Genomic DNA, 12,501 nt, shown 5'->3' on the forward strand with positions numbered 1-12,501 from the left:
CTCTTTTCTTGGTCCGATTTATTATATCAATGTCATTTTGTTTGACGTAGGTACTTGACATTTGACATAACATCATCAATTTTGAGGTTATGAAGTTGTTGTCCTTTGTTTATTTTGAGGATGGTCGGTTAAATAAAATTGAGATATTTCCTTAAACAATGTCTGTGTGTAAATACTGTGAGGAGCTAGAAAATAAGCAAGACAAACCAGGCCTAGTCTGCAAGACTTGCCTGAATTTTGTACATTTATCGTGCCTGCGTCGGCCCGGAACTCCTGGCGACTTTGCCTGTGATGTCTTCTTCGATTTTGTCTGTGAAGACTGCACCCCAGAAAGGAAGGAACTGTTTAAACGGAATAAGTTTCCTTGGTAAGGTTCTTTAAAGTAGTATTAGTATAATTTTTGGTTTGTATATACGTCAGGAAAGTTTGTAGAGGCGTGGGTGGATACCTTCCATTCGAAGCCGTAGTGCGGAATAATGTAGGCTCTCTGATGCGGAGAGTGGATGCTATTTCCAACAGCCTTCTCTCTGTTATTGCTGACAGGGTGGATGAGCCCATACTTAAACACTGGACCCAGATTATTAGTAATCTGGGTCTTTGCTATTTAACATGGTGTCAAGACTATGTTAATAACATATGTATTATATTACTAACATTTACTATGGATTCTGCCTGAACTAAATTAATCAAATTCAAATTCAAAATTCTTTATTCAATTTAGGATGATATACATCACTTATTGACATCAAATTATTATAGGTATCTATTATTCGGTATATTTAGGTATTTAATCAAGTTTCAAATACCGATTTTATTAGTAACAATACAAATAAATCCATTACAGTATAAAAATATTTATTATGGCTGTGTTTCTTACTTATCAAATGTGTTATTACAGCTGGTTGACACTGTGTGAGATTTTATTCAAGTCACCTAAGCCATCTAACATGACTTTTATGACTTTGACGACCTCGGTGGTGCAGTGGTAAAGTGCTTGCCTCTGAACCGAGAGGTCCCGGGTTCGATCCCCGGTCGGGTCATGATGGAAAATGATATTTTTCTGATTGGCCCTGGTCTTGGATGTTTATCTATATATGTATATATTATAAAATATACTATCGTTGAGTTAGTATCCCATAACACAAGTCTAGAACTTACTTTGGGGCTAGCTTAATCTGTGTAATTTGTCCTAATATATTTATTATTATTTATTTATTTATTTTATGACTACCTACCAACATTAAGACTGTGTTCTCTCCACATATATCATCATACCATGATTCATATATACAGAATCCAGGCAATGTGCTATCCTTTTCACTATAAGTTCACTATTTTATCTTAATACTTTTTGTATCATTTCAGGGTGAATGTGATATTACTGACACTGCACCACCTCAATTGGCACTCCTATGGCATCAGTAATCATGGATTTTTCCACTACAAGACACATATTTGCTCATTTATTGACAGATATTGGCACCAACTCTTTGGTGGTAATATGTAAGTTGGACAATACAAAATTCCTTAAAGTTCCTCAATACAAAATGCTAGTATATTGTGGTGATGGAGTATTCCTATATATAGTTGGGAATATGTAAATCTCGTAAGTAATCCTGTATTATGTCAACATAATCACACTTATAAGAGCTAGAAGGAAACTGGTCATCTCGTTTCTCATATATTTTCATGTAAGTTAATTGTGTTTCACATCGAGAGTTATATATATATATATATATATTATAATCAGCACTCGGATCACAATCATAACCTGTTTTGATATACCTTTTGACTATGTACATTATGTACTTTTATATATTATTAGAAAAAAAAAATTGTAAGAAACAATAATGGTAAGCCGATCTGGCATGATAGGGACCAACACTGTTCAAATGAGTTTCTTTCGGCATTTCTTCTCTATAAATATAAAGATTGACGAGAAAAAGTGCCTGTGAAGGTCTAATTTCTGAATAAATGATTTGAAGTTGAACTTATCGCAGTGTAATTTATTTCCATATAATTTATTATTATATTATCACATATTGCTTACTACTGTAATTCACAGCATCAGTCCTATTTAACCGGTCGTCCATCATCTGAGATACAAATTTTATCTAGTTTGGAGATGGACTTCTTGTTGGTTGGACTAAAATTGTGTCGTCCCATCGACACAATTTTAGAACAAAATGATAAATGTGACCATGTAAAAAATAGTTGTTCTTTTCTATATTGTTGGCAAATAAAGAATTGAGATAGCCTATGAACAATCGGCTGATTGTCAAAAATATACATGAGGTGTGAGGTCCAACAGAAATATAAACTTCAGAATTGTGTAATAAATTAAAAAGTCAAGCCAAAAAAACTTTACACATTTCAAAGCACTATATAATTTCTTGAGTGACACACGATAGCGCGTTCTAAAACTAGATATCGCCATCTAGTGACATAAATATTCAATTTTAATATTGGCGATTAAACAGCCTAAGACACCGTCAGCAGTGGTCTGCTTGAGAAGGAGCTGAGCTGGCTCTTATAAAGCAGATGTCTTGCCCCAAATACAACTAAGAATTTGCAAGGATGTTAAAAAATATGAAACCTAGAACTCCTTTTAACAAATGCCTGTCAGACTGTGTTAAAGTATATCAATGATTTCAGTAAACAAAAGAAGAACTGGGTGGGCACAATCGCCGGAGTCCTGTCAATTTACAACAACATAGTGTTCCGCTCCGGATCAGTCGCTCTTGGGGAGACAGGCTGGTGGAAACTAATGCACGGCTTCTCGCCAGCTGTTGCTGCACATATTGGTAATATTTTAATTCCAGTACAGTCACTTGTGATTGTCAATTGAAATGGTCTGAGAACTAGGGATGCCGTGCACGGATCGTCCTGCGAAGTGGAGACGAAAAAGTAGCTGTTTCTGACGCTCAATGGATGGAAAATTTATTTTAAAAATAGAACAATTATACCATATAAGTAGTAAATCACCGGACCGCTGATAAACCGGCAACACGAAATGATCTATTTGTGATTCCATTTCTTTTTAGTGCAAGAATTAGCCCGAGACAAACCCAAAGGCCGTCCACGTAACCAGATGTCTTTAGACATGACTCTTTTCGTCGCCAAGGTCACAGAAATGGGTGAGTTTTATGTCACTTTTACTTTTGCTCTGAAAACTGAGATGGTGTAACAGAACTGACAACCATTTAAGTTAATGTAGGTACAAAAGGATATATATAGGAAATAAGTGTGTAGTTCCCTAGAATAGAACCAGTCTATAAAGTTACATATCGTACGAAGCGACTGTGGGATATAAAGCATTGACAGCTACAGCATTTCCGATGAGGGTTTAAGTCACGCTGGCCATAAAATCAGAGTTGAATCTTCAAATTCAAATTTTTATTTTATCGTGCACTCCTAGCTTTTGTTCCTGTGGGCTTTGTTCGAGGAAAATAATTATTAAATCAGTTTGGAATTTTATCATCAGTATCAGTTCATTATCATCACTCAGCCATTTCCCATTTCATGTATGGTCGTCTCCTAATACTTTGACACCATTCTTCTGTCTCGCGTAGTGCTTCTGTGCGTCTTTGCTATTTACATCATCATCGAGTCGATTCGCAGTGAGACTCAGTTAACCAAACACAGCGCGCCATTGTGACGCAACGACAACCACGCCGCGATGTGTGTGGTTCACTGCGTCTCACTTCGAATAGATTCGATAGTGTGAAGTGAAATGCAAACCCGAACTTCGCCCTCAGATTTCACAATACTGACTGATTCATGTCGTGAGAAGTCGGCCTTCAATTGTTTTTTCCTCGATTTAAATTTATGTCACATTTCCAGGTTACAAGGATCTCATTAACAATGATGACTTAGACAACATGCCATTAATAGAGCCCGCCAAGAAGAGGAGGCTGGACTATGAAGCCACCTCCAGTATGTCAAACACTTCTCACTACGAGCTAGTGGATTCCGACAGCAGGTGAAGTGTATTTTTGATATAATTAAATTGCCCGACGCGAATTCGTGAACATTGCGCAGTTAGTACGAGTGCTTTTATTTACCGCAATGAAAAACCAGCATTGTATAACGAATCCGCCAAAGTTTGGCGAACTGTTCGACCACATTGTGGAGCCAGCATAATAATATGCTGCGCCCTAAAATACTCCACTCTTTTATTTGTTCTTTAAAAATCAGTTTAGCCTCTATTCATTACTTATTACTTAATATATTACGAAACGACGAAAATAACATATTTCGTTCGTCCGTTTATGTAAGTTGTATGTTTACGGGATACATTCTGTATAAATATGATCATGATTTATCAATGTCAAAACAACATGAAATTTGGGTGGCGCATGCGCGATTGGATGGGTTAACAATCTGGGGATTACAATTCTATTCACTAAGATACACAATACTTGATTGGGTGATCAAAATCGGAAACTTTAAAACGTCACTATGAAAAGTAATATAATTCAACAGTAGCGACGCCCACAACATACCTAAAAAGTATATTCCTGTAATTCCGATGTCACGCAATAGGACCGTAGTTATTGAAAATTTCACTATTGTATAGAAATGAGGTGGGCGACGAATGCAGTTACGACGAGATGGACTTCAAGGAGACCAGCTTTAGAGGATTCGAGTTCGCGAATTATGGTCACGTGGCGCCGCAGCATGTATGTATTTGGACACCAGTCTTCCGTCAATCACAATGTTGTTTGTGACTTATTTTTGTAAACTTTTTGTGAAGAAATAAATATGTTATCATTTTGTCCCCTCCTTTTTGGACTCACGGCACATAGTCCGGTCTTTTAATATTATTATTAATATATATATTTATTATAAAACTGTTGGCCTCTCTCTCTTACCTGAGCAAATATCCGGTTTCTTCCCCATCCACAAGGCAGTCCAAGATTGACTGGTAGATAATGGGTTTAGCATTAATTATTCCTAAATAAAGTTTGAATAAAGAAATAGTAACACTAAATGTAATTATTTTTTTTTCTTCAAGAGCGACTCATCAAGTATCCACTCGCTGACACAAGTCCCGTATTACGACTCAGACTCGCGCAGTCGCTCCCCGACCTTCACTCAGCCGGAACTTACCGGAGACAGACCGGAAAAAGTCCGGGAAACAAAACCGAAGAAGGATCCGGAAGAAAATGTTTTCGTCAAGAGAGATTCGCTGTTCTCTACGCAATTGAACTCTGTGGACTTGCCTTGGATTGAAAAGGTGCGTAGTTTTTAAAGGTTTGGTGGAATGATCACATATGATCACAAGCTTTTTTTTTAATAGAGTTTTTTTTTAATTGAGTCCCACTGCTGGTCAAGGTCAATCAAAGGTCATCATCCTAAGTTTAATAAAGAATTTTTTTTTGAGCAGCTTCCAGAAAAACGCGAAGACCTAGTGGAGCTGACGCAATACGAAGAGGTCCAGCTGCTGAAACAGGTGGAGGGCCTGTCGCACAAGGTCGCCGACCCCTGCGGCAAGGCGCGCCTGCGCAGGCTCGCCGCCACACTCCGCCTGCGCAGGCTGAAGCGCCACAAGCAACTGCCGATCTTCGAATTAGACAAGTTGGTGTACAGAATTTCATTCAACAATAGTTGTTCATTACGGACCTAATAGATAAATAAAATACTTTTGAGCTAAAAATTAGATAATTATATTTCCCCTTGTTGATACAAATCGGTAGATTGGAATAGAATAGAATGACAGGAATGCAATTACGAAAAACTAGATTTGTAGTGCGCGCGCAGGAATCAAATTTAAATTATCGTGTTCGATAGCCATTGGCTGGTGCGTGAGGGGGCGCGGGCGGGACGTGGCCTAGTGTTGTGGTGTACTGGCGTAGACAATAGTAAACTAATATATTATCCAATACAGTGTACACAACATCACTACATAGTATAAACAAAGTCGCTTTTTTTTGTCTGTCCCTATGCGTAAACTGCGCACTGGATTTTGATGTGGATTTCTTAAACAGATAGTATAATTCCTGAGAATGGTTTAGGCGTACAATTTATTTTGAATACCCGAGCGAAGCCGCGGCGGGCCGCTAGTAACGTAATACATTTATTGAATAAGCAAGCTTTAAATAAATTTAAGGCTTAAACAACTTTCTTGACATTATTAATGTTTGCCATTGCCTTCTCCATTTCATACACAAGTTAATAATCAACCGGTGTGCAGGTTTCCTCACTATTTTTTCCTTCACCGGAAGAAAGTGGTGGTCGATGAAAACTACTATACATGAGTCGGATTGGTATACAAACTCATGTGGCGCGAGTAGGATTCGAACCTGAGACCTTTCGATCCACAGGCGGGCGTCTTAACCATTACACCACCACCGCTGGGTACCACCACCGCTAGAATGACCACATAATACCTCCTTTTTATGTTCTAGGAGGGTGAAAGTGTTGGGAGGCTACGTAACAGAAGACACGAAAGTAATCGCCGGTTCTGAACGAGTGCTCGACAGGTTCCAAAGATCTGTAAGTAATTCTCTCTGTTTTGTTATGGTCTCCGTTTAATAGTTTCTAAATTGTAACTTCTTATATATTGGCATTATTTTATCTACATGCTCAGTCGACGAAAAAAATCAGCTGATCCATACATTTTCCACAACTTAGGTATTTAAGTTTGTATAGAACAGCTGATTTTTCTTTTCGCGATTTAGGAGTTACCCCCATACTAACAGTTGTTCAGAATCACGGACTGAGGCGTGTAGATAAAATATTGCCAATGTATAAATATTGCACAAGGCACCCTGTATAATGTTTTTATTGATCTTTAAAAAGAAGGATACTTTACGAGCGAAGCGAGCTAAGTAAGGTAAGGTCTACAAATCAACTTGGGGCAAAAATACATTTTTTTCTATGTATGTTTGTAATGCCATAACTTTCAAACTGTTGGTCTGATTTTGATGAAATTTAAAAGGTATGTAGGATCTGTCAATAGGATTTTTAAGTTCGTGGGGCATCAAAATCGGTTATGTCGTTTTTGAAATATTCACAGTTTTGTAAAAAGTCATCAGAATTTATTGTGTTCGCGAGGTCCAAGTTCGCGGCGAACAACTAGTGATATATTCTTTATAGTCGTATTCCTCATGGCTGAGGGTCGTGGTCATTACGTGGAATGAAATACACACAACTGTCTTCTTGACATTATTAATGTTTGCCATTGCCTTCTCCATTTCATACACAAGTTAATAATCAACCGGTGTGCAGGTTTCCTCACTATTTTTTCCTTCACCGGAAGCAAGTGGTGGTCTATGAAAACTACTATACATGAGTCAGATTGGTATATAAACTCATGTGGCACGAGTAGGATTCGAACCTAGGATTTTTCTATGCACAGGCGGGCGTCTTAACCATTACACCACCACCGCTTCGATATATACGGAAAGTATTAGTGATATATACGGAATCCTAAAAATAACTAAATCAATCATACATAGTTTTGGTACATAGGTTATGATTATACATCTATTTTATTAAAATCATTCGTATACAACGAATAAATTGTACCCATTGAACGGAAACGTATAGCGCTATTTACTATGTCAGTCGACGCACGCGGCGTGCGGCACAGTGTGGAGCGGCGGCGGCGGCGGCGGCGCGCTGCTGAGCGCGGCGCACGCAGCCGCCGCGCCCGGGCGCGCCGCGCTCAGCGCCGCGCCGCTGCGGCCCTACATCCGCCGCGACGCCGCCGCCGCGCCGCTCTGGCTGCGGCTCACCGACGAACTGCTCAGGAAAGCCAACAAGTAAGTTTATTTCTAATACTATGGCGACTTCGGTCACGCATTGGTAAATTGCTTGAGGTCCCGGGTTCGATACCCGCCAGTCGGGTCATGTTGGAAAATTATATTTTTCTGATTGGCCCGGGTCTTGGATGTTTATCTATATATGTATTTGTTATAAAATATAGTATCGTTTAGTTAGTATCCCATAACACATGTTTTGAACCTACTTTGGGGCTAGCTCAATCTGTGTGATTTGTCCTAATATATTTATTATTTATATTTATACTTGCTACATCCCGGAACTTTAAGTAAATTTATTTCTATACATATAGTAGCTACGTGCCGTGCGAATTTCGAGATAAAAATACCCTATGTGTTATTCCAGGTTATAATCTACCCGTGTACGGAATTTTATGACAACCCGTCCAGTAAAAGCGTGAAAGAATAACAAACATACACACATACATCCTCACAAACTTTATCAACATTTGAGAAACCAGCAATGGGAATTCATTGTAAAAAAAATACAAATTTGCAGATTGATTGAGATGAACAAAGATATTATGATTTGAAACGTCGAAATTATAGGTAAACTACGCTTCGCTTCCGTGGGAATTCCGGGATAAAAACTACTCCATGTGTTACTCCAGGTTATATTCTACCCGTGTACCAAATTGCATAACAATCCGTCCAGTACATTTTGCGTAAAAGAGAACGTGTAACAAACACACACACATACATCCTCACAAACTTTCGCATTTCTAATATTAGGAGGATATTAACAAAAACTATTATCGAGTTTTGATGTACCCTTGGCTCTGCCATAGTCATTGAACTGCTTAAACTATGGGATTTATATACCTACTGTAAACCAATTCTATCATCATCTACCCTCTACTTTATGTATCCACCCCCCACCCTATAGAGTCCAACATTATTGTTGGTATCTTGTAGAAACGTGCCAGGCTACGAGCCCCCTCCACACGCGACACTGGACTACTCGTACGTGCGGCCGCAGCACATCGCGGCGGTCAACGACCTCTGCGCGCAGCACTTCTGGCCCGGCATCGACTGTGAGTTAAATAGATCATACATATAATACTAATACATATAATACGTACATTATGTACTTTTATATATTATTAGAAAAAAAAACATTGTAAGAAACAATAATGATAAGCCGATCTGGCATGATAGGGACCAACACGGTTCAAATGAGTTTCTTTCGGCATTTCTTCTCAGCAGTGGTCGTTCCGAAATGCCAGTAGTTTGTAGCTTGTGAGAAGTAATTATAAATATAAAAATTGACGAGAAAAAGTGCCTGTGAAGGTCTAATTTCTGAATAAATGATTTGAATTTGAACATTTTTTCCTTGTGATACAGCGTTGTTAAAATAATATTGCAGGATATTCTGCTATTCTACATTCCGCTTGTGCTCATAATTTTGATGTCTTCTTTTCTAAGGATGCCTCTCCAAATAAATTGGAAACGTGTTCAAGACGTTGTAGACTTAGAACGGTGTACCCAGGTTCGACCCCCGACAAGTGAACTCCTGCTCAGGCACGTTTTTATGTCACGCGTCGAAAGTTTACAGTACCTACCTAACAAATAAATTTAATGTCTATGAATGCAAACAGTTATCACTGAACACTGAACAATCACGGGTGGAGGGGGCTGTTCTCAACGCGCCATAAGACGCGTGGACTAAAAGTAAAAGGCAGTAATTTTGGAAAAAATAATACAGTTAGTCATATTTTTTGACAACCCTGACTTTTCTTTCGTCTAAAATTATTGTTTTTTTTTTTTCAAAGATTTTCTTTTTTTTTTTTTTTAACAGTGACCGAAGCCCTTCAATATCCAGAGTTCAGCTGCGTGGTGACATACAAGCGTTTAGTTGTGGCTTGCGCGTTCCTAGTCCCTGACGCGGGTCACAATGAGGCGTACATATCATTCATACTAACCCGGCCCGAGTGGAGGAAAGCGAAGATTGGTACCTTCATGCTGTATCATCTGCTGCAGGTAACCTATGTGTAACATCTGCTCGGAAATAATTCTATTCTGTGTGTTTAAACTTGTGTAAAAGTACAGTCAAAAGCACATCAAGTTACCCTATTAGTTGGGCAGGTTGATGTGCTGTTGACTGTACGTGATTGAAATAAAAAACGCGGGTACAAAGTTGTATGAATGAAAAACTATTGGAGTGTCACAAATTATAACCCGTCGGAAATGTGATTCTCGCTGGATACAAACGTCATATAAACAGGTTCAAAGATAAACCCGTCGGATTTCATAATTCGAGGACAGTGATTTAATTGTATATTTTTAAAAAGTATAAATACTAAAATGCGGAAGGGCATTAGTTCTTTTTTCAAACGTGAATATTTACTTTTGTTTTTACAGACATGTTCAGGCAAAGATGTTACCCTCCATGTGTCACCAACAAACCCAGCCATATTCCTGTATCAGAAATTTGGCTTCAAGGTGAGATTATTGCATTGTGGAGAGACAGTGAGACTGCAAATGACTTTGATGATGTGTTGTATTCGAAATGTGCATTATGTTTTACAATTATTTTGCGCCACGAAAGTAGTTACCACAGCTTTTCGAGAAACTATCATAAACAGTTTGGCCACGTCTTTGTTGTCAGCGATTACAGAATTTTTTTCGTGGTGCGGATTAAAACTAGGTGGGTCACGTTTGCCGTATGCATTCCGAAAGACAGCAGGCACAGAGAACGAGGCAGAACTAGGACTAGATGGTCGGATGACCATAGATATTTCAACAAGAGATGGATGGAAAAGACCAGAGACAGGGATATATGGGGAGAGAGTGTGGTGGCTCTTGCCCAACAGTAGGACATGTTGTAGCTAAAAAAAGTTAGATGTTAAACATACATAAACTACAACAAAAGATAAAAGATTATGATGGAAGGTAAACACTTCCTAAACACATTATACTTCCATTTTTTGTTGTTATGTGTTGTGATGTAATTAGATTTTCTAGTTATTATTGTATTTTTTCATTCTGGGTGCATAATATTTGCAAAATTTAAGGATTTAAAAATAAAATAATCTGTCCTTAAAATACCTTATATATTCAAATTAGCGCCGGTGGCTTGTTCACAAAGCCTTCAGTAATTAGATAATCATAGATTTTTCTAGTTTTATTCACATCTATCTTAACTATCCTCCGAGCGTCGAGCAGACGCAGGAATCCCAATTTATTGTTCTCTGACACAAGTTGATCCTTGATTTCTAAATAGTTTACAGGTACTAGTCGTAAACTGGAGCACAGTGCCTTCTCAGAATCGCTGAGAAGATGGAAGCCAGGCAAATCAATTATCTCAAGTGGCATTGAAGTCCTCTTCATTTTATTCCGACATGTGCTGAGTTTATCAAGCCTATTTTTGATTGGTGATGTGCTATCAAATTTCTTCTGCATTATTGTTGTGCAAAACTTCAGCTCCTTTATTTGTAAGTCATTTTCTTTCTTCAACTGCTTGTACAGTCTTGCAGCATATAATGTCTTGATACCATTTTTCCTATACTCGCATAGACGTAATATCCGTTGCATCAACTCCGATTCCAAGTTGAGCCCTTCCATAAAAGCATCATACTGCATCCCTGTCATGAATTGCATAAAAGAGAGCAATTTCTCGCATCTCTGTCTGGTTATTGTGACCTCAAACCTCTGTAGCCATGATGCCAATTTATTTGGCATTATTAAGCCATGATTTTGTATTATCTTGTACCTTCTTTGGCGCTCCCTCAGACGATTATTGAGAGAATTCACTAGAGCTATCTTCAAGCTGTCCATCATAGCCTCATCCTCTTCATCTTCGTCCGAGTAACTATCCTCAATGTTGAACAAACTCTCTGCATTGTGGTCATAACTCAGCTCAAATTCTGATCTGTGAGCATTATAACCAGCTAAGTGCTGATCTGACTGATTATTTCGTGGTGGATTTGTACTTACATCCGTGCTATACAAATATGGTACTATTGGTTGTGGAAATAAAGACTGTTCAGTCTCCGGCAACAGTTGCAATTCTTCGTACTGAACATTTTCTATGTAATACTTCTTATAGTGCTCCTGGCATTCTAATTTCGAACGAGTGTGTACGAATTTAGATATCTCCTCCCAATTGCCGTAACCATAAGTCGATAACGCCGATAGTAACTTAGATTCTTCTCTAGCAGACCAATTGCAATTTTCAAACAAGGGAAAATCGTTCCTACGTATCGCGTATTTGTGATCATTTTTATGTGACCCAACTTCCTTACCAGCGGCAAAACAAGCCGTGCACAGATTTGTATCACACTCGCAGCATTCTATGTAAGGTTCGTGGGCGTGCTCCCGACAAAAGTCGCAATTTGTCTGAAGTATATCCTGAGACATTTTGTTCACAGGTAGAAGAACTCATACAAGATTTCTACGAGAAGTATTACGATATAGAATACAAGGGATGCCGGCACGCTTTGTTTCTACGTCTCATTCGATAATAAACAACGAAAATGAGAGGTCGTTTTATTCACACCTGTTTGCTTAGATGCCGCATAAGAACTCTTCGATGAAATAAATCTAATGGATTTATATTTGAATAATTATTGCTTTTATATTTGATTTTGATTTGATACTCTCACTTTTTATCGAATAATTTCAAAAAACTATGGCAGCTACGTTTATTTTGTTGACACTTTTTGACATATCAAAAGTCAACTCAAATTGACGTAGACATTGACGCACAGCAGGG

The 12,501-nt window shown here is 38.3% G+C and overlaps 2 protein-coding genes across 2 annotated transcripts; one reads left to right on the plus strand and one right to left on the minus strand.

Annotated features, from left to right (window-relative positions):
* Nucleotides 1–63: 63 nt before the first annotated feature.
* Nucleotides 64–12,266, plus strand: Atac2 (Ada2a-containing complex component 2). Its single transcript, XM_053759980.2, has 14 exons — nucleotides 64–367; nucleotides 1,366–1,503; nucleotides 2,656–2,804; nucleotides 3,045–3,137; nucleotides 3,844–3,982; nucleotides 4,580–4,682; nucleotides 5,018–5,239; nucleotides 5,390–5,580; nucleotides 6,411–6,498; nucleotides 7,573–7,769; nucleotides 8,703–8,821; nucleotides 9,586–9,767; nucleotides 10,149–10,229; nucleotides 12,158–12,266. Exons 1-14 carry the CDS (start codon nucleotides 159–161, stop codon nucleotides 12,248–12,250), a joined length of 2,004 nt encoding a protein of 667 aa, XP_053615955.1. The 5' UTR covers nucleotides 64–158; the 3' UTR covers nucleotides 12,251–12,266.
* Nucleotides 10,824–12,159, minus strand: Ada2a (transcriptional Adaptor 2a). Its single transcript, XM_053759993.2, has one exon. The coding sequence runs from the start codon at nucleotides 12,144–12,146 to the stop codon at nucleotides 10,845–10,847; it is 1,302 nt and encodes a 433-aa protein (XP_053615968.1). The 5' UTR covers nucleotides 12,147–12,159; the 3' UTR covers nucleotides 10,824–10,844.
* Nucleotides 12,267–12,501: the final 235 nt, after the last annotated feature.

Source organism: Plodia interpunctella, chromosome 2 (genome assembly GCF_027563975.2).
Source record: "Plodia interpunctella isolate USDA-ARS_2022_Savannah chromosome 2, ilPloInte3.2, whole genome shotgun sequence".
NCBI lineage: Eukaryota > Metazoa > Arthropoda > Insecta > Lepidoptera > Pyralidae > Plodia > Plodia interpunctella.